This window comes from Saimiri boliviensis, chromosome 10 (genome assembly GCF_048565385.1).
Source record: "Saimiri boliviensis isolate mSaiBol1 chromosome 10, mSaiBol1.pri, whole genome shotgun sequence".
NCBI classification, from domain to species: Eukaryota; Metazoa; Chordata; class Mammalia; order Primates; family Cebidae; genus Saimiri; species Saimiri boliviensis.
The window spans coordinates 120,435,190-120,457,208 of NC_133458.1; the positions used below are offsets into that span (position 1 = coordinate 120,435,190).

The 22,019-nt window shown below is 36.0% G+C and overlaps 1 protein-coding gene across 2 annotated transcripts in view; it reads left to right on the forward strand.

The window, feature by feature from the left end:
• The window catches only part of TBX20 (T-box transcription factor 20), a 51,580-nt gene extending 32,477 nt beyond the window's left edge, over positions 1-19,103 (forward strand). The window contains exons 7-8 of one of the 2 annotated variants that reach the window (XM_003930735.4): positions 16,915-17,027; positions 18,701-19,103. In XM_003930735.4, coding sequence (XP_003930784.2) covers positions 16,915-17,027; positions 18,701-19,041 — 454 coding nt within the window. In that variant the 3' untranslated portion in view covers positions 19,042-19,103. The other variant, XM_074379830.1, reaches the window with a different exon arrangement.
• Positions 19,104-22,019: the final 2,916 nt, after the last annotated feature.

Below are 22,019 nucleotides of genomic sequence, written 5' to 3' on the forward strand. Positions count from 1 at the left end.
ATATAGAGATTTATTTTTGTACTTCTCCCTCAACCAAAAATTTTGTTTAAATAATCTGGGACTTAAAATTAGAATTTTATTCATTGGCCTTTCTTATCATCTTTTAAAAACTGTCTTCTTAATGTTAACGTAAACATTCATTGCATCTTCTTAATCTAGTCCCCATTTATCTTCTCTCTTTAGATTTTTACTCTGAATTTTGGGAGAACTTCTTGTATCTTCGAATTTGCTGATTCTGTTTTCTGCAGTATCTAATATTCTGTCTGCTGTCTTTACTGAGTTCCTTTCAAATGTGAGAATTACTGTTGTGTTATTTCTAAGTATAATTTTACATGCTCAGATTGTTTCCTTTTCATGGCTACTAGTCCCTATTTTATTAATACATGGTCTTCTTAAATCTTACTAAAATTTTAAAAGCACAAATTAAAGATTTTAAAATGTGTCCTGTTTCTTGCAATATATCTGCTTCAAAAGAAGTCATTTGTTCTGCTCTGTTAAATGACTTTTCTTCTTTTGAACTGTAGAACATTCTGTAATGTCAAATCATTTTTCTCTAGCTCATCTGTAGAATAGAACGTCTGTTTAATATTAGGAGCTGAAATTGATTCTGAATAAAAGCCCGAGGCTTTGTTAGAGCTTCCAGGTATGGACTGAAAAGGGGGCAATATATTTATTATCATTTTGCCAATGTGGAAATTCTGTTTAAGTTAGAGAGTTGTCACAGATAGATAAGGAAGCAGTTTCTGAAAAAGGAGTCTTGACTTGGCATTAATGTGACTACTCTCTCTGCCTTGGCAGCCAGAAACCAGCTGAGGCCGTTCTGGTTCCCACACCCAGCACAGCAGCCTCAAGCCCTCCTCCGAAGCTGGCTGTGATGATGGCCCACACTGTTCAGTATGCCAAATACACTGTTTGCTGGCTGGGAAGGTTGGCGTGGGATTTCTTCCTCCTACACTCTGGCTGTGTGGCAGCCTGTTCCCCAAAAATCTGCTCAAAGATCTGTTTTCATCTTTAGCCCCATTTGCTCCAAGTTGGGGTTTTAATGAAGTGCCAACAGAAGCCTTGTTTATTTCCACCCTGGGTATCTTTCTTCCTTGTGTGCTGATGGATGGCATGCTGGCTGGTGCTGCCCTTACTCCTTACCTGTCTGTGGCTGAAATATCTAAATAGGTAGTTGGCACCCTCCCTCATTTCCTGAGTTTCTTGTGTTTTCTTGTTCATGTTAGTAGGGCAGGGAATTAAATAGAAAGGCTTATATCACCCTATTGGTCCAAAATTCATACTAAGAGTCTCTATAAAAGTGATTTTAAAACCACTTGCATTGAGGCCGGGCGCGGTGGCTCAAGCCTGTAATCCCAGCACTTTGGGAGGCCGAGGCGGGTGGATCACGAAGTCAAGAGATCGAGACCATCCTGGTCAACATAGTGAAACCCCGTCTCTACTAAAAATACAAAAAATTAACTGGGCATGGTGGCGCGTGCCTGTAATCCCAGCTACTCAGGAGGCCGAGACAGGAGAATTGCCTGAGCCCAGGAGGCGGAGGTTGCAGTGAGCCGAGATCGCGCCATTGCACTCCAGCCTGGGTAACAAGAGCGAAACTCCGTCTCAAAAAAAAAAAACAAAAACAAAAAAAAAACAAAAAAAAAAAACCACTTGCATTGAATAAGACTTTCTTTCTTTCTTTCTTTCTTTCTCTCTCTCTCGCTCTCTCTCTCTCTCTTTCTTTCTTTCTTTCTTTCTTTCTTTCTTTCTTCTTTCCTTCTTTCTTTCTTGATGGGGTTTCACCATGATGGCCAGGCTGGTCGTGAACTCCTGACCTCAGGTGATCCACCCACCTCGGCCTCCCAAGAATAAAACTTTCAAACACAGTCTGAACATAAGCCCAGTGGAATTTGGCCCCTTTTGCTCAGAGCTGAAGTGTACCCTATTAGTTTAGGTGAGGAAGGAGATTTTAGGAAAGCAAGTTGCAAATCTAATATTCTGGGAATTTGTGGAAGTTTTATCCACATTAAGGTAATGAAGAAGTAAACATTTTGTCAGAGTTGCTAAAGAAGTTCACGGCTTGTAAATAATTTCTGGGTGTTCCATAATAATTTATGGTGCTAGAGAAAATGGTATTTGATTCTAACACAGCTCTAGGCTGGGTTGTAGAGTTTTCGAAGCATGTTTCTTTAGGAGCAGAGCAGGGTCAGTGGGGCACACATCTAATCAGGTAAACAGCCTAGAGCAGGGTTTGGCAAACTGCAGCCTGGCACCTGCTGGGTACACCCCAAAGCTGAGAATGGTTTTACGTCTTTAAGCGGTTGGAACAATTTTAAAGTAATATTTCCTGATATGTGAAAATAATATGAAAGTAAATTTGATTGTCTACCAATAAAGTTTTTTATTGGAACACAGTCATTTTTGGGGATTGGTTTAAGTATGATACGTGCTGCTTTTGTGTTACAATGACATTGTTGGGTATATGTGACAGAGACCATATGATCTGTAAAACTTAATATATTTACTATGTGACCCTTTACAAAAAATGTGTGCTCTCCTGTGCTCCCACGGACCCACAGAGGTTCCCTTGGGAACCACTTTCCGAAAGGAGAGTCACAGAGCACACTAGGCTTCTGAGATAGGGGAGGGCAGAGGAGAGCTGCGTCACCTCTGCTTGGGGGCATAGGATCCGTGAATACAGTGGTGCTTAGATGTATCTTAGTTCATCTGGGCTGTTATAACAAAAGACCATAAGCAGGGTAGCTTATAAACAATGACTATTTCTTACAGTTCTGAAGGCTAGAGAGTCCAAGAGCAACTCACTGGCAGGTTTAGTGTCTACTGAGGACTTGTTCTCTACTTTATAAATGATGCCTTCTTGGTGCAAGCGGCAAGTAAACTTCCTCAGGCCTCATTCATAAGGGCACAGTCTCAATCATGAGGGCTCCACCCTCTCCTCCTATTCGCCTCCCAAAGGCGTGACCTCTTCATATTGTCACATTGGTGATTAGGCTTCAACATGTGAATCTTTAGGGGACATAAATGTTCAGACTATAATAGATGTCAGAACAAAGAGACAGAAATCAAGGAGTGTAAATCTGAATTTTATTTCTGGAATATAGAGCAACATTATAATATTACAATCCTATAAAAATGGAAAATTTTATTTTTAATTATTAGTATGCATTTTATTATCTCTCAAATATAAATTAAATAGTAAGAACATATTTTTAAATTACACACTAAAGTGTACCCTGGCATTTTGATTTTAAACTTCCAGAATACAATTAGTTAGCTTTCTAGGCATTATTTATTTTGAAGTTAGAATGAAATTTAGGAGTTACCTAATTTATCCCTGTCATAACAATGCAGCAGTTATGGCCCCAGGAGCTCGGGTGACTTGCCCAGGGCCACACGAATAGTAGAAGACATGGGGTTAGAACTCAGGGCTTTTTGCCACTAGTGCTGGGATTTTTCAAAACAGTTGCCTTACATTTTTTACTTTTGTTAATGGATTTATAAATCATTAAAACCATAATAAACCTTCAAGATCATCTAATTTATTCTACCACCTCCTTACTTTATAGAAGTTCCTTACTTTATAGAAGATACCAAAGCCAAGATATAAAGAAACTGAAGGTATAATTTTCTTTAAATCGTTAGCAAAAATAGACTTAGTGTAAAAGTCTACATGCATAAAGTGAAAGCAGGTTTGTTTGGTAGCCACATTAAAGACTGCTTTTAAATAAAGTATATTAAATTAATAAGATCAAAATCTGTTCATAACAACAGCAAGAAAGAAGGAATGGTGTTTAACAGAACTAATTTTTTTCCAAATTATAGAAGGAGTCACCAAAAAAATTCTTTTAGTTAGCAAGATGTGATTTGACACTTAAAATGCCTCTCCTTTATCCACAGCTTTTTAGAGGGAGCATTTATTTTACAAAACTGTATGAACTAGAAGTGCCAGACCAGTCAGTCTGATAGAGGAGTTATTCACAACTGACTTACAGTTATAAATTATCCTCCTTTTTTTCTTGTTTGTGTCTTTCTTTCTATTTGTCTATTAAGAATGTTTGTTGCCTGCCTCACAGTGTACTGAAGTTTAGTTCTAGGCTGAGTAATCTGTACTTTGTCAGACTTTTTGCTTAGTTGTCACAGCTATACAACTTAGAAAACTAAGCATAATAGTTTTGGGTTTTTTTCAGTGGTACAGTTTACTTATTTAAGTTTCTAATGATAATACAAAACCAGAAATGTGTATTACTACTGAAAAGAAAAATCAATAGGATTAAGTCAAATAATTAAAAAAACTAAAGCCTAAAAGCTTTTTAAAAGATTAAGTTAGAGTCATTTTGTTTTTCCAAAATGGGTTATATATTTCAGTTCTCAAAATTAATGATTTATAATACCTCTCAAATTGTATTATCTAAAGTTTTCATTTATTAAGTATTTTGTGCGTTACAAATATTGATATATTGTCTTCCAGCAATTTATAATATATCTGCATCAATATTTAGAAAAATGTTGTCACAAGAAGTTGTTTATAAAGACTCAGTAAGATATGATGTAAAAATGAATAAATTAATAAGCAAGAATAACTTTACATATTTTGTTTCCTATAAATTATATTTGATTTTAATGGATTTGACATTTCCTCCTTGAACACAGTTTTACCAGGTCTATATTTAGGAGAGAAAATGAGAATATAAGTTGAAATAACATTTAATATTAATTTCACCTCTGACATGTATAAGGTAGGAAGGTTTAAACAATGCGTAGCAAGTTGTAGAGATTGGTAGTCTCAAGTCATCTAAAATGATTGTAATCATGTAAGCAGCTTCTGGAACACATGATCTTGATGCTCAATAATAACAAGATAATTTAATTTTGTTATCTATAAACATTTATTGAGCACTTATGTGTCAGGTACCAGTGAAACTCTCTGCATATTAATTCACTTGATGTTAATAACCCTAAGAGCTTGATCAACCTTATTTTACAGATGAGAAAAGGGAGATATGAAAAGGTGAAGTAATTTGCCCTGAGCACACAGCTGTGGCTGAGCTAGGATTCAAGATATTCTGACCTGCTCCAGCAAACATGTCCCTAACCACTTCACTAGGGTAGTGATTCTCAGGTGTGGCCTCCAGGCCAGCAGCATCAGCGGAACCCGGAATATATTGGACAGCACCTTCTCAGGCCACATCTCAGACCTACTGAGTCAGAAACTCTAGGATGGTGCTTGACAATATGTGCTTTGATGAGCCCTCCAGGTGCTTCTGGTGCACACTAAAGTCTGAGAACCCTTTCCTCGATAAGGAAAGCATTTATTAATATTTTCATTCAGGGGCCAGCCACATGGTAGTGGAGACAGACCTGAAAACATGTAATTGCCGTCAATCTAGTAATTGTAGTAAAAAAAAGGACTGTATTAGGAACAGTGGTGTTGCAAAGGAGAATGTGAGCGGAAGGGCAAGTTTTGCTTTTTAAGCATAGAGAAATTTGCACTTTAGTTTCAAAGATAGAAGAAGGGCAACCAGTTTCAGTACTGGTAGAGTGCTGGTTTTGCTTGTCTAGAGCTTGAATATAGTCCAAATGACTTCAAATGGTTCTGAATGTTTTGGCAAAGCACTATAATCATTGTAGTTATCCTCTTTTTTTTGCCCATTTTCTGGCCATGATTGTGTCTCTGACGTGTACTATTTCTGAAATTGATGGTTACAAAGTAGTCAGAAGAGGTGTTTTAAAGATCAAGTAAGGTAATGATGCACTTTTTTCTTTTCTTTTTTTTTTTTTTGCCTAGAAAAGATATTTAGCATTAGATGTTAGAAAGACTGACCTTCAATAACAGTACCCATTTTCTCTACCTATTAAATCCAAAAGTTAAGTCTACTAAAACTACAGTCTCTTGCATTCGGATGTGACAAAACCTAAATCACTTGACCGGTTTGGTGAGTCATCCTCATTTTTCAGGGTACAGCATTTGAGGAATTCTCGCGGTGGGCTTCCAGGCTAAACAAATTCTTTGCACTTTTCGTTCTGCTGGATGCAGGGATTAGACATAAAGTAAACAACATGGCCTGACTACTCTTTGTAACATCTTCGAAGAGATGGCCCTGATATGCACCACTGTTTTCAATCACTTAAAAGGCAATAATTCAATTATGCCATCCTTTATATAAGAACTGCCATTGCTTTCAGTTCACTTCCAGGCCTGACACAAGTAAATCACTTCAATAAAATCCCTCTTTTTCCCTCCTAGAGACTAGCATAAGTAATGATACCGGTGATCTAGCAAGGGCAAAATGAATATAATATTCTTATAGAAGAGCAAAATGTTTCACAGTGTTTCATTGTGTTATTCGGAAAATTCTTTTTCTTGTGTGTGTATGTGAAATATATTTAAATGATCTCATTAAGTATGCTTTTTAGAAATGTAACTATTACACTCTTTTTTTTAAAAAAGTAGGTGCATGAATTTAGCAGTTACTTGCAACTTATCGGAATAGGAATACACCTTAGAAAAACACCACCCAGAATTTGGCCTAGGGAGAGCAAATCCTTTACAACTGTACAAAAAATATTTTCCAAGATATTGAAACAAGTTCCTTTACATGTGAAAATAACCACCTAATTCTTTCCTGTGTTCACTTAAAATATTGTTAATATGACTTACGATTCCGACTTAAAGGATATCAGCTTGAATGTATGTTATAGTTGTTTTATTAGGGATTGCTCAGCTCACTTGACTTTCTTCTTAATGACCTCAAAGGACAATCGCTCTCTAATATTGTAGTGAATTAAGTCTTTGAGTAAATAACATCAGCTGTTTAGGCTGCTGGGGTTCAACACGTTTGTATATAAAGATTAAAATGTATGGGAGCTAGTAAATTAATTAGCATCCGTGTTATGCCAAATTTTCCTTCCCATTAAATTTTGCTTTGCGCCAGTACATCTCAGTGAATGATAAAATGTTTTCATTTCAAGAAGCCTAACTCAAGGGATTCAATACATCTGTTGAAGGGAATCTTAAAAATAGGTTACACTTTTAAACAAGTGATGATGGACTCACTAAAGCTTAACATTTCTCTTTGGTCAGATATTATTTTATAATAGAACTGCAAATAATATTCTAGTCAATTTCTCCACTGACTTTAACATTGAATCACTGAGAAAAATCCTCTTGTTTGGACCACATTATTCTGAATTAGGATTATACAGATAGGTAGGATAAATTGGAAAAAAATCTAAAAGGATAAAATATTTTTACCTGTTACATATATACTTTTAAAGGCACTTATATTTACTATCTTCTATGTGCCAGATAGTATTTTAGGTAATTCAAATGCATTTTCTCATTTGATCCTTATAGTAATACTTCTTATTGTTATTCTCTGTTTTATTTTCCATAGCACTATTATCAACATCTAATATACTACGTTTTTTTTGTTCTCTTCCCCACTTTTCACACTGACTCCCAGTCTTCCCTTTACTCACCTCACTTATTAGACAGGGATTTTTTTTTTTTTTTTTTTTTTTGGCTCTCTCTACAATTCCTTGTTCATACTAGTGACTCAAGAAATTTTTTTCGGTGAATGAGTGGCCCTGTGAGGCAGAAGTTATGCTCCCCAATTTACAGAGGAAGAGAGGTTAAGAAAGTAACAAAGCCAGAATGTGAAAATGTTTGTAGATGGTCCATCTACTCATCCATTCATGCATTTGATGAATGACATTAAAGCCCATGATATTTCCAATATATTGCACTGCTTACCTTACATAAATTACGTTAATATAAAAATCAACATAATTATAATTTTTAACCAACTCATTACAATGGATTCCCAAAGTACCAATGTTAGACCAGAGGTTCTTTTGTTTTTGTTCATTGGTAGGTTATCATAGTCCCATTTTGTAATGTGAAATTAATTTTAAATAAACAATACATCAAAAATTCAAGTTATACAAGATTATACGGTGAAAAGCATCCATCCACACACCTATCCGCACATTCACATTTCTAAACTTGCCTGCTCATTGGAATGACCTGGAGGAGTGTTAACAATTACTGAAGGCTGTGTCCCACTCCCAAAGATTGTGATTTAATTGGTATGGGAGTGTGGTGTTGGCTTTTGCTTTGGAATTTGTAGAAGATCCCCTGGAGAGACATTGTTTTGAGTAAAGGTAAAGCCACAGGGGCCAACTATACCCTGTTGCCTGAAACAACTAAGAAACATACAAAATATGCAAAACAGTGTTTTTTATGACACTGGATATCAGGCAACAAAAGACAATATTATCTCTGTGGAATGGGAAACAAACAAGGTGAGTGATGATGCAGCTTATTTCGGGAGAAAGTATAGGGCATTGCAGGAAGGGAGAATACAGGCAGAGCCCACCAGACTCACGGAGTTGAGAGGTCAGAGTTGAGTTTGCAGAGACCAAAACGGTAGGTGAGAATACATAGGACAGACAATAGGAGAGGCGAAAGCTGCATGGAAAAAAAGCACTCAAAGATCTACAGAGGATCCCTAAAGAACTCCAAAGATTTATGGAGGATCCCTTTTGAATGTTCAGCCGAGATTTGCTAAAGGAATGCATGCTATAAAACTACCAGAGGCTGCAGGGAAGAGCAGGTGAAAAGATTAGGGGGAAACGAACAATACTTTGTGTTCACCCAGGGGTAATACCTGTTCTAATCAGCTGGACTGGAAAACCTTCTGATTTAGAGGGCATTTGGTAGAATATTCAGAAGGGTTTTGCTTCAGTAGTGAATAAAAATTAGCCCTCAACTAAATAGTGTTCCAGTCCTACTTAAAATATCTTGAAAGTAAACTCCCAAAGCATCCGATTATTTCCAGGTAACTTAATTATATCCCAAAAGAAAGCTGAAGACATGTCTTATATTTATGTCCCAATAGATAGAATACAAAAATATTTAGCATCTGACAAAATTCACAATGCATGACATCTAACTAAAGGTTACCCAGACTGCAAAGATGCAGAAAAATATGACCCATAATGAAGAGATAATCAATTGAAACTAACTCAGAACTCACATAGATATTCCAATTAATAACAAAGACATTTAGACACTTATTATCATTGTATTCCATACATTCCAAAAATTAAGGAGAGATGTAGAAGATTTACCAAAAAATCCAAATCATAATTCTAATGATGAAAACTACAATCTGTAAAATGAAAAATATACTTGATGGGATTAGTGGCAGATTAGACACTGCAGACGAAAAGATTAGTGAACTTAAAGATATAGTAATAGAAACTATTCAAAATGAAACTCAAGGAACAAAGATAAATTTTTAAAAATTGAGAGCATCGGCCAGGCGCGGTGGCTCATGCCTGTAATCCCAGCACTTTGGGAGGCTGAGGCGGGTGGATCACAAGGTCAAGAGATTGAGACCATCCTGGTCAACATGTTGAAACCCTGTCTCTACCAAAAATACAAAAAATTAGCTGGGCATGGTGGCATGTGCCTGTAATCCCAGCTACTCAGGAGGCTGAGGCAGGAGAATTGCCTGAACCCAGGAGGCAGAGGTTGCGGTGAGCCGAGATTGTGCCATTGCACTCCAGCCTGGGCAACAAGAGCAAAACTCCATCTCAAAAAAAAAAAAAAAAAGTTGAGAGCATGAGTTGTGGGAAAATTTCAAGTGGCCTAATATCTGTATAATTGGAAACCCTGAAAGGTGGTTAGTTGGAAGGCAGGACAAAAAATATACCCACATAAATAATATCCAAAAATTTTTCAAATTTAATGACAATTGTAAACACAATTCAAAGAAGCTCAATAAACCCAAGCTCAAAAAGCATGAAGAAATAGTGCCAAATTATGTCATAGTCAAATTGCATAAAACTAGTAATATAAAGAAAATATGAAATCAGCCAGAGAATGATAGATATATTACATAAGAGGAAGAAAGATAAAGATGAGAACAAATTTCTCATCAGAAACAAAGTAAATGAGGAGACAGCAAAGCAACATCCTTAACGTACGGGTGCTGTTTGACTAGCAATGGGGTTATGCCTTGATAAACCCATCATAAATTGAAAACATAAGTCAAAAGTGTCTAAGTCCAGATATAACACCATCCAAGCTGAGGACTGTACTGAATGCTTACTGCTTTTGTACCATTGTAAAGCTGAAAAATGGTAAATTGAACCATTGCAAGTTGGGGACCATCTGTACTGAAAGAAAAATCAAGTCTGTTAATCTAGAATTCTTTACCCAGAAAAAATATCTTTTAAAAAAAGCAAAAGCAAAATAAAGATTTTTTTCAGACATAAAAAAGGCGAAGAATTCACCACCAGCAAACTGCCATACAAGATATGTTAAAGGAAGTTTTTTAATCAGAAAGAAAATTATACCAGATGTCAATCTGGATCTAAACAAAGGCATGAAGAGCACAGGAATGAGAACTACATGGATAAGCAGATTAAATTTTTTCTTATTATTTAAATATTTTAAAAAGATAGTTAACCTTTTAAACAAATAAGATAGTTAACTTTTTAAACAAATATAACAATTAAAGTGGAATTTATATAAAAATAAAATGTTTGACAAAAATGGCATCATAGTGGAAGAGAAAAAATATATTATTGTGAGGGTCTTATACTAACTTGAAAGATTTAATATCACTTGAAGGTAGATTGTGGCAACTTAAAGATATTTACTATAAATTCTAAGTCCTTTACTAAAATAACAAAAGAAAGTTATAGCTAATGAACCAACAAAGGATTTGAAATGAAGTCATTTAAAGAAAACCCCAAAGAAGGCAATAAAAAGAGGAAAGAGATAACAAAGAACAGATGGGATAAATAGAAAACAAATAGCCAGACTTGAGCTTAACTGTATCAATAATCACATTAAATATAAATACACTAAATACCTCAATTAAAAGGCAGAGATTGTCAGTTTGAATTAAAAAGACCTAATTATATGCTACGTACAAGAAATGTGCTTTCTATGTAAAGACTTAAGTTGAAAGTAAAGCAATTAAAAAAAGTAGCATGTTAACAATATTTTTGAAAAACTGGAGTTGTATTAATATCAAAGTAGAATTCAGAGCAAAGACTCTTACTAGGGATAAAGAAGATAATTTCATACTACTAAAGGATTCCATTCTTCAAGGTCATATATAGTCCTACATCTTTATATACCTAATAATAGAGTTTCATGTCTGACAGAAGTATAAGAAAAAATAGAAAAATATACAATCATGGTTGGAAATTTTAATATCCCTCCCTTAATAACTGATAGAGCAAGTAGACAGAAAATGAGTGAAGACACAGAAGATTTGAATGACAGTGTCAAGTAACTTGACCGGTTGATGTTTAGAAAACATTATCTAACAGCAGAATATGACTTTTTTGCAAGTATACACAGAACATTTATGAAATCATACACTGTACACAAAATAAATCTCAATAAATTTAAAGGCATTCAAGTGGAATTATATTAGAGAAAATAACAGGAAAATACCTGAAAAGTCCTCTAATATTTGAAAGTCAAATAACACATCTCTAAACAACACTTGGGGGAAGGAAGATATCAAGAGGGAAATTAGAAAATATTCTGAACTGAATAAAAATGAAAATACAGCATATAAAAACTTGCAGGATGCTGCTAAAACATTACTGCCAGGAAATTTATAGTGCTATATCTCTACTTTAGAAATAAAAGGCCTCAAATCAATAACCTCATCTTCCATTTTAAGAAACTAGGACAAGAAGAGTGAATGAGACCAAAAGCAAGTAGAAGGAAAAAAAATAGATATCAGAGTAGGAACTGAAGACAGGGTGCAGCAAACCACCACATGGCACATGTATACCTACGTAACAAACCTGCACCATCTGCACATGTACCCCAGAACTTAAAGTATAATACGTAAATTGAAAAAAAAAAAGAAAAGGAAGAAAACTGGGAAGCAGTAGAGAAAATTAATAAAACAAAAAGCAGAAATTAATAAAATTGACTGTTTGCTGGCCAAACTGATCAAGAAAAAAAAGGGAAGAAAACAGAAACTACCATAATCAAGAATGAAAGGAGCAATATCCCTACAGATTCTACTGGTATTAAAAGAAAGAATAATAAAGGAATATTATGAACACTTACACCTAAAATGTTAACAATTTAAACAAAATGGACAAATTTCTTGTAGACAGAATCTACCAAAGCTCATTCAAGAGAAAATAGATAACTCTGATAGTTTTTGAATTTGTAGTTAAAAACCTTTTGCAAAGAAAACTCTAGGTCCAGATGGTTTCCCTGGTGAATGATACCAAACATTTAAGACAGAAATGACAATTCTACCCAAACTGTTCTAGAAAATTGAAGAGGAGGGAAGAGTTTTAACTAATTCTATGAGACTAGCCTTATACTAAAACTAGAGAAAGGCCAACATTCTTCATGAATATACATGGAAAAGTTCTAAACAAAATTTTAGGAAACTGAATTGAAAAAAAGGATAATACGTCATAAATAACTAGAGCTTAGTTCAGGAATGCAAGGTTAATTTAACATTTGAAATTCAATCAATATAATGATCATACTGACAAACTAAAAACTATATGATTATCTCGACAAACACAGAAAAAGCATTTAACAAAATTCAACATTTATTCTTGAAAACTCTCAGCAAACTAGGAATAGAAGGGACCCTTCAGTTTGATAAATTGTATGTACAAAAAGCTTAGAATGAATATTATAACTAATGGTGAAAAATTGAATGCTTTCTGTAAGATAAAGAGCAAGTTATAAATGTCCACTCTTATCACTGCTAATTAAACATTGTACAGGTAGTTTTAGCCATTGCAGTAAGTCAGTAAAACGAAATAAAGTCATTGTGATTGGAAAGAAAGAAGTAAAACTATCTTTGTTTACAGACATCGTGATTATCTATACAGAAAATCCAAATCTCTAAAACCCACTAGAACAAATAAGTATTTGGCAAACTCACAGAATACAAGATTAATATAAAAAGTAAATTGTATTTCTGTCTAGTATAAATGAATATCAGAAATTGAACCTAAAAATCAATATTTACTATAATACAAAGTATTTAGGGATAAATCTGACAAAGGATATGCAAGGCATATATAATTAAAACTACAAAAACATTGCTGAGAGAAATTAAAGAAGACCTAATAAAATGGAAGGATATGCTGGTTCATGATTTGAAGGATGCAATATTGTTAAGGTATCAGTTATGTACAAATTGAATGTAGATCTAAAATAATCCTGATAAAAATCACAGTAGTCCTTTTTGTAGAGATTGACAAAATAATATTAAATTTTATATGAAAATGTGAAGAACTAGAATAGCCAAAACAACTTTGGGGGAAAAAAAAGAGTACTAACACTATCTAATGTCAAAAGTACTTATACTTTTATTCAGCTGCAGTAATCAAGACAGTATAGTTTTGGTGTCAAGTTCCACAAACACATTTACAGAATAGAGAGTCCAGGAATAGACCCACATGTACATGATGGAGAAAGAACAGTCTTCTCAACAACTATGTTGAAATAATGGGATATCCATAGACACAAAGTGAACATCAATTCATAAATCATCCATATATAAAATTAACTCAATCTGAATCATAGATACAAACATGAAACCTCACACTATAACACTTTCAGAAAAAAATTAGGAGAAAACTTTTGCGGTCTTGGGTTAGGCAACGATTTTTAAATATGGCACCAAAAACATGATCCATAGAATTACAAATGGATAAATTGTCCTTTGTCAAAGTTAAAAACTCTGCTTTTAAAAAGAAAGGAAAGAGAAAAGACAAGCCACAGCCTGGAAGAAAATATTTGTAAATCATATATTCTATAAACACGAATGCCCAGAATATTAAAAGAAATCTCAAAACTCAGAAAACAAATGACCTAATTTTTTAAATGAACAGAATATTAACAGCTAGAAATACAGAATCAAATACATACAGAAAAAGGTGTTCAACATTAGAGTCATTTGGGGAACACATTTAAAAGTATGATGGAATAGAAGCACGTGTATTAAAATAGCTAAAATTAAAGGTTGACAATATCAGGTGTTAGTGAGAATATAGAAGACCTGAAATTCTCATACACTGATGGTGGGAATGATAAATTGGATGACCATTTTGACAAATAGTTTGGCAGTTTCCTTAAAAATTGCACATAGACCTCACCATGCAATTTAGTCATTTCATCCTTAGGTGTCTTTCTGAGATAAATAAAAGTATATGTCCATTTTTTTTAAAAAAAGTATGTAGTAGCTTCATTTGCGACATTCAAAAACTAGAAACAAGCCAAATATCCATCAATAAGTGCATAAACCACAATATATCCGTGCAACAGAATGCTACTCAGAACAAGAAATATTAATGTATGCCTCAATGTGATAAATCTTAAAATACGCTGAGTGAAAGAAACCAGATAAAAAAGAACACAGTAGATAAGATTCCATCTAATCTGCAAGAACACAAAATGATATTAGTGGTTTCCTTGGAAAGGTTTGTTGGAATGGGGACCAGAGAACAGAGGAGCTGCAGGATATTTTTGTTATTTTGCTTGCGGCAATGGTGTCACTAGCGCGTACATATGCCCAATCTGATCAAACTGTACACTTTATTATTATTATTTTTTGAGATGGGAGTTTCTCTCTTTTGTCCAGGCTGGAATGAAGTGGCACAATCTTGGCTCACTGCAACCTCCACCCTCAGGTTCTATCAGTTCTCTTGCCTCAACCTCCTGAGTAGGTGGGATTATAGGCACCTGCCACCATGCCTGGCTGATTTTTGTATTTTTAATAGAGATGGGGTTTTGCCATATTGGCCAGGCTGGTCTCAAACTCCTGAGCTTGGGTGATCCACCTACCTGGGCCTCCCAAAGTGCTAGGATTACAGGTGTGAGCCACTGCACCCAGCCTGTACACTTTAAATATGTGACACATTTTGTATTTTACTCATGTCTCAATATGGTTTTGTTATTATTATTTTTTTTTCAAAATCCCTAGGTGATTCACACATATAGACAAATTTGAGAATCACCACTCCAGTCCTTCAGGTCCCTGGCTTCACCCTGCAGAGGCAACCTCTTCTAGGCAGCTTCTTATTCTGGAAACTGGAACATTCTGGAAATCCTATGCACATACAGACATATATGAATACATATATCCCTTGTTCTAATTTCACAAATGGTAGCATACTTTACACATCATTCTGTATTTTAACCTCCTTCACTTACTGTGTCTTGAAAATTATTGCCTATCTATTCATATGGAATGACCTCGTTCTTTTTGATAGCTATGTGTTACTGCAGTGAATCTGGATCTTAATTATTTTGACCATATGAGGTGGTGCTTTATTCTTACTTTAAAACCATTTGAGAATAAAAGTGTAACTTAAATAGTTGCAGAATTAATTTTTCTTTTAGGTATATCCTTAAGTCTTCATAGTCATACTATACAGTATGGTAAAATACCTTCATCTATGTGGGTATACAAGCTTTGTACAACACCAAACTTGCTATGAATTAGGTAGTAACTTTTCACAGGTAACATTTGCATATTTATGTGAAATATTGACAAGTGATAACATTTTGAAAAGTTATTATGACATTTTATTTGCTTTCCTTATTCCCTCAATATGAAATGTGGTGTTTTGTTCTTCCTCATTCAACACTTACTTTATAGGTCGTCTTTTGTCCTTTGGTGGTCAGTTTGGCATTGGTCTTCGGACCACAGCTATTCCAGAAATGTGTGCCACGCAGACTAATCTTCTATTAGTATGCACTTTTGACAAAGAAACTGGCTAAAATTTCACTGGCTTTCTTTTTTTAAAAGCAGAAGGTCAAATTGTCCAATGTCAAAATAATTTTTTATTTTTTAAAGTTAACCTCACTCTTTGATTTATAGACTATGTTGCAGGAGGAAGACCATCTACAAGACAATGTACCAATTTACCTGGGGACCGAAACTCCTTGTTGACCATTTGTGTTTTCTTCATGGGTTTTTGTAATTTTCAGTCTTACAAGAAGAAGGATCTTAGTGTTCATTATCTGCACTATCCATATTGTACTATAATCTAGGAATTTGTTTGATTTCTTGGTGAATATTAGTCTTTTGATGACGAATGATAATTTGAAGTTTTGCCAACATTTCCTTGGTTGTTGGATCAGTGGAATTTGTATCAGCTGAGCATCTGTTTTGTATTCGTTAGCTGTCAAAATCAGTAAGAAGAGTCGGCCGGGCGCTGTGGCTCAAGCCTGTAATCCCAGCACTTTGGGAGGCCGAGGCAGGTGGATCTTGAGGTCAAGAGATCGAGACCATCCTGGCCAACATGGTGAAACCCCATCTCTAATAAAAAATATAAAAATTAGCTGGGCATGGTGGCCTGTGCGTGTAGTCCCAGCTACTCGGGAGGCTGAAGCAGGAGAATTTCTTGAACCTGGGAGGCGGAGGTTGCAGTGAGTCGAGATCATGCCACAGCACTCCAGCCTGGTGCCTGGCAACAGATCGAGACTCTGTCTCAAAAAAAAAAAAAAAAAAAAAAAAAAGAAGAGTCATTGCACCTCCTTGTAGTAAATTCATTCACTCATTATTTCTCACATCATAGAATTCCATATTCCTATGGTCAGGTTTCACAGTTCTTTGTTCACCCCTTTGTCCTTCATTTTATAGGATTTCAGGGGGTTGTCCTTATCCTAGTCAGTCATGTTTGCTTGCAGTCATGCACCTGAGGTCATGTATCTCAGGAGTCACTGTACTGCAGAATAAATGTACATGTTTTGAATTTCATTTTTCCATGCAGTGGCTGCATTTTGGCTGCAAAAATGGCTTTGCTGATTAGTGAGTTACCTCTAAGACCTCTCTCTGTCTCTGAGTCCTTTACATTTTAGTTAACCTATATGTCATTCTAACCTAGGGAAAGTGTGGAGAGCCTGATTCAAAAGCATTCCTATGCGCGCTCACCCATCCGTACCTATGGAGGGGAAGAGGATGTCTTGGGGGATGAGAGTCAGACAACCCCAAATCGAGGTAAGTCAGCTTCCAAGGCCATGGAATTGCTAGGAGCCAGAAAACTTAAAGGAGAATGGGGGCAGGTCATTGATGAGACGGCCAGTCCTCAGTGTACATGATGCTCGAAAAGGATTTCAGGAGCCTCCCTGGGAAAGGAAGCCCCTGACACTGATCCTCACACATTTCGTTATTTTGCCTTTGAGGCATAGGCTATGATGCTGCCTGCAGGCTTCCTATGGTTTGGTTTTTTTAGTGAAAGAATATTGAGCCTTTGAGTCAGGGATCAGGAGTTACTTGTTCATGATTTAGTACATGAGAGCTATTGCACGTTGGGAGCAGTCCTCAAGTCCTTCTTAATCTCAGTTTTATAATCTGAAAATCAGGGAATATATCTCCCATCTGTGTCAGGAATAATTTGTTAGAATCAAAAACCAAATTAGAAAATACTTTTAAAAGAGGATTGTCCTAGTGAAGGATATTACATAGAGGCAGTGGTCCCAGTGGTGCCAGCAGGAACTGAGCAAAGTTTCTCTGTTGCCAAGGCTCAGAGAGCAGTCCCCTGCATCTGGGAAGAGAGTCCAGAGAAAAGAACCCAGAGGTGTTCCATTCTGGGAACAGGAAAGTTCACACAGGGAGAGAGCCCTCTGTCATTATTTTATGTCCTTGATATGAAAGTATATAATCTGTGAAAACAGGACATTTCTTATAACTCAGTCCAAGTGAACCACTGGTATTACTGTTGACTCTTGAACAACACAGTGGTTAGAGGCACCAACTCCCATGTTGTCTAAAATGTGCCGATAACTTTTGACTTCTAAAACTTAACTGCTGATAGCCTACTGTTGGTCAGAAGCCTTACTTATAACACAAACGGTCAATTCATACATATTCTGTGTGTTACATGTATTATATTCTGTATTCTAATAATAAATCAAGCTAGAGAAAAAGTTATTAAGAAAATAATGAGAAAGGAAATACATTTGCTCTTCCTTAAGTGGAAGTGGATCATCATCCACATCTTCACATTGAGTAGGTAGAGGAAGAAGAGGAGGGGTTGGCCCTGCTGTCTCGGAGGTTGAGGAGGCTGAAGAGGTGGAGGAGGTGAAAGTGAGGCAAGAGGGTCAGGCACACTCAATGTATTGAAAAATACCTGCACGTAAGTGGACTTGTGCAGTTCTAACCCCTGTTGTTCAAGGGTCAACTGTATACAGTCAGAAAATTCAGTGTCAACTCTATTCTAAATTTCTGGATGCTGCAACGTAGGAAAACTTACTTTCTTAGATTTCACAGCAGTTTTGGAAACCAGACAGCTTGGTAGAGAGTTAGCACATTCAGCCTTCCTTATGACACTACAGAGTCAGAACAGATACAAGGTATTTGCAGCTCCGTTTAAGAGAATCAGGTCATTACCTGCAGGCAGGGTATTAATGTTTTGGCCACTCTATGGGAGTGTGCAGGCTATCTAATGAGTTGTCTTTTTCCATTTAGTAAATTCTCCTTCCTTGCAGGGTGTAAATATCATCTTCTTATCTAGGTAGATTTGCCTCCTGATAAATCTCATGTGTGTTTGTCCTTTTAAATTACAGATATATTAAATATTCTTCAATACAAATAGATCTTTACAGATAATTTAATTCTTGATCTGTATATTGACATAGTGTCTACAATCTAATGAGTATTTTTCCTTACAGGGTCAGCCTTTACAACATCTGATAATTTGTCACTAAGTTCCTGGGTATCATCTTCTTCCAGTTTTCCTGGGTTTCAGCACCCACAGTCCCTGACTGCTCTTGGCACCAGCACAGCATCCATAGCAACACCCATTCCTCACCCCATCCAGGGTTCTCTGCCTCCATATAGCCGACTGGGAATGCCTCTGACCCCATCGGCCATTGCCAGCTCCATGCAAGGGAGTGGCCCCACATTCCCTTCATTCCACATGCCTCGATACCATCACTATTTTCAGCAGGGGCCCTATGCTGCCATTCAAGGACTGCGCCATTCCTCTGCTGTGATGACGCCATTTGTATGACTCTTCTAAAAATGGGAGAATCCAGATCCAGAATGCGCAAATGGGTATGGAAATACAGGACAGGGCTGGGTGGGTGGGATGGGGGTATTGGAGCAGGGGCTTTCCAGGAGACATGGGACCTATCAAAGAGGAGAGCTGGACTCACAATAAAACCTACCACTGAGGGAATGCAGCATGGACCAGGATTCGTCTGTAGTTGGGGGACAGCTCTTGGGTTCAGGAGAGAATCCATGTAAAGTTCTCAGCCAGCTTAAAAGTTTAATAATACAAGGCTGATGAATCTTAAGGTGCAGTATTCCTCATGGTTAAAATGCTGTGTTGATGCAGTAATGTATAAAATTATTGTGTATAAGGTTTCATTCTGCTTTTCACAGGATAAAAGACTCTTCAAAGAGGCCATACTATATAGCATACTGACCATGATGACTAACTGAAGTCAATTTATCCCTGTAGAAAATTGGAGCCAGTAGAAAATATTTGTAGTGATGTAGCATAAGCATGTTTAGTTTTCTTTTGTGTTAGTCTGCTGGGGAAGGAGCTGAGATAATGCTAATGCATCCTGTTTTGTGGATGAATACATGGTAATGACTTCATGAAGTTCTATTTGTAATATTGAAGGGCCAGTAACCAACAAGCTCGGTTTTCACAGTCTTCTTTCTTCCTCGTTCTCTTTATTGCAAATACTTGCCAGGGTTAGGGTTAGGGCTAGAGTTATGGAGGAAAAATCTTCCATATACGGTTCTGAAGCAAGAGCTTCTCTATGTTACATGGTAAAACTGAAGTTTGATTTTTCTGGGCTGCATTCTAAACGCTACTGACTAATTCACTGAGGAACACTCCAAAGCCTGGGCATGTTGTTATGTGAGGCTTGCTTTCACTTACAGCTGCAACAGAAAGATGGTTGTTCTATTCCAAAAGGAGTTCTCTGCCATTGGTGCCGGAGGTCCTTTGATTTTCTCTTCAGTTTTGGGAGACCTTCTGGATGTTGAAATCCATCCGGACAAATCCTCATTTTCAGTAAATCTGCTTTGTTGTTACTGCCACTGATTGACAGGGATTTAAGAATGACCATTCTAAACGCCGGGATGGCCATGACTTAACCTATACTCTTGAGTGGAAATGTGTCCATACATCTAATTTGGCCATTTTTCTTACTGTGTTACATTCAATGACTCCATTACCATTTTGCTAGGTCTGTAATATTAAACCACTTGTTTACATAATGGCTCCATAACTGAAATGTTGGTAGTTCTTATAAGTAAACTAAAGCATTCTTCCACTTTATTTTCAGCTTTTGCTATCTTCTTAAGCTTCTTTTAACGTTTATAATAGTAACAAATTATATTTTAGTTCTATATGACCTGTATATTGTTTTTGAACAACATATATGTAAGCATTTATAGTCAGGGTAACACACCTGGCATTTTGCAACAGTTTATTTCCCTAATAACAGAGATTTAATGAAATTAATAGTTTTTCACCTTTAGATTTAATGCACTTCAATTACAGGATGTAACCTGTTCTCTCTGCAAATTTCCGCAAAACTCTAATTTAATTTTTGTATGTAATATTCCTTCTACTCTTCTTGATACAAAAGTATTGAATCTGTTAAAAGAGACGGGAACTCTTTCTATTGACAGGAGAAGTGTATTTGGGAGGAAATGCAATATGCTTATCACATCAGACTCCCAAGGGATTTTATTTGATGGTTTTAATGTTAGCCTCTTTCGTATCATGTGCCTTTCTTGGGCACTTTCAGCCTATGAAACAAGGCATCATGGCACAGCCTGTCTAGGTGATGCTGTTGTTGTATTTTGCCCTTGCTACTGTCCACTATACTCCACAGTTTACTTACAGAAAAGCATGGGCTGTGTTAACAAAGCATCTCACAATCCTACAGCAAACACTGTGGGCTAATTTTTAACTTGTTGCATGTTAGGCTGTAGTATCCACAGGTAGTTTGTTTTCAAACAAAGTACAGATGTGTATTTCTTTTAAAAAGCAGTTATGAGTAATGTTTAATCTATCAATAGAGCTAGGATAGGGGTTTAATATTTAATAGCTGGTCCATTGCCAGTATTCCTTTGAATATAGAGTACTGCTGCTTAAAGCAGGAATAAGAAAAAATGTTATTTTACATAATACTACTCAATAGCCCTGATAAATTACTGGTCCACTAAGGTGAATCTGTGTCTGAATTTTCTTTTTAAAGAGGATGAAAAGATTGTTTTAACACATACTGTTTTGACATTTCTACCATCTGTGTCTCAAAGAGATCTGTGTGTTTTTGTTAAATATGGATTTACAGTAGTGTTTCCTGACTTTATAATTTTATTTTGTAATTAAGCAATACAAGACTACAAATAAGAATGTTTAGAGAAAACAAAGACTAGTCAAACCTAAAATTCTAAATTGGATATATATTTTTAAGTATTATTCAAAGCAGAGAAAAGAAGCACAAGTGATACAGAGCTCAACCTAATCAGAGTCACTTGAGCCGTGGAAACCAAGGGGTAGAAATTTTGCCTACCTGGGCCTTTCTCAGGTATCCTGGTGGTTGATTCTTATTAAACCCTTGGGGGTTTAGTACTTAAAATTGCAAAGCTCATTCTAGCAAAAGTAATTTCAAGAACTACATATTTAATGGGAAAGCCAATTGAATAATAAAGAACATGAATTATAATATATTTAGAATATAGTCAGGGTCTCCCCCAACCCCGAGTATATTACGGTGTCAAAAAGCTTAGCTAATGGGAAGTGCTACTAAAAAGAGGTCCTGCCAGATCTGCTTTATCTAATCCCAAGGAATTAATTCAGAACTTAATAGGTTTTGCAATTGGGATTTGTTTCTAAAACATCAATAATTCTGAGTCGATTCAATTTTTTTTTAATTTAGTCAGTCTTCCTGTCTCCTCTGTATACCCTTGACAATATATAGGTAAACACATCCAGCTTGTCTAATACATCACAGATTATTA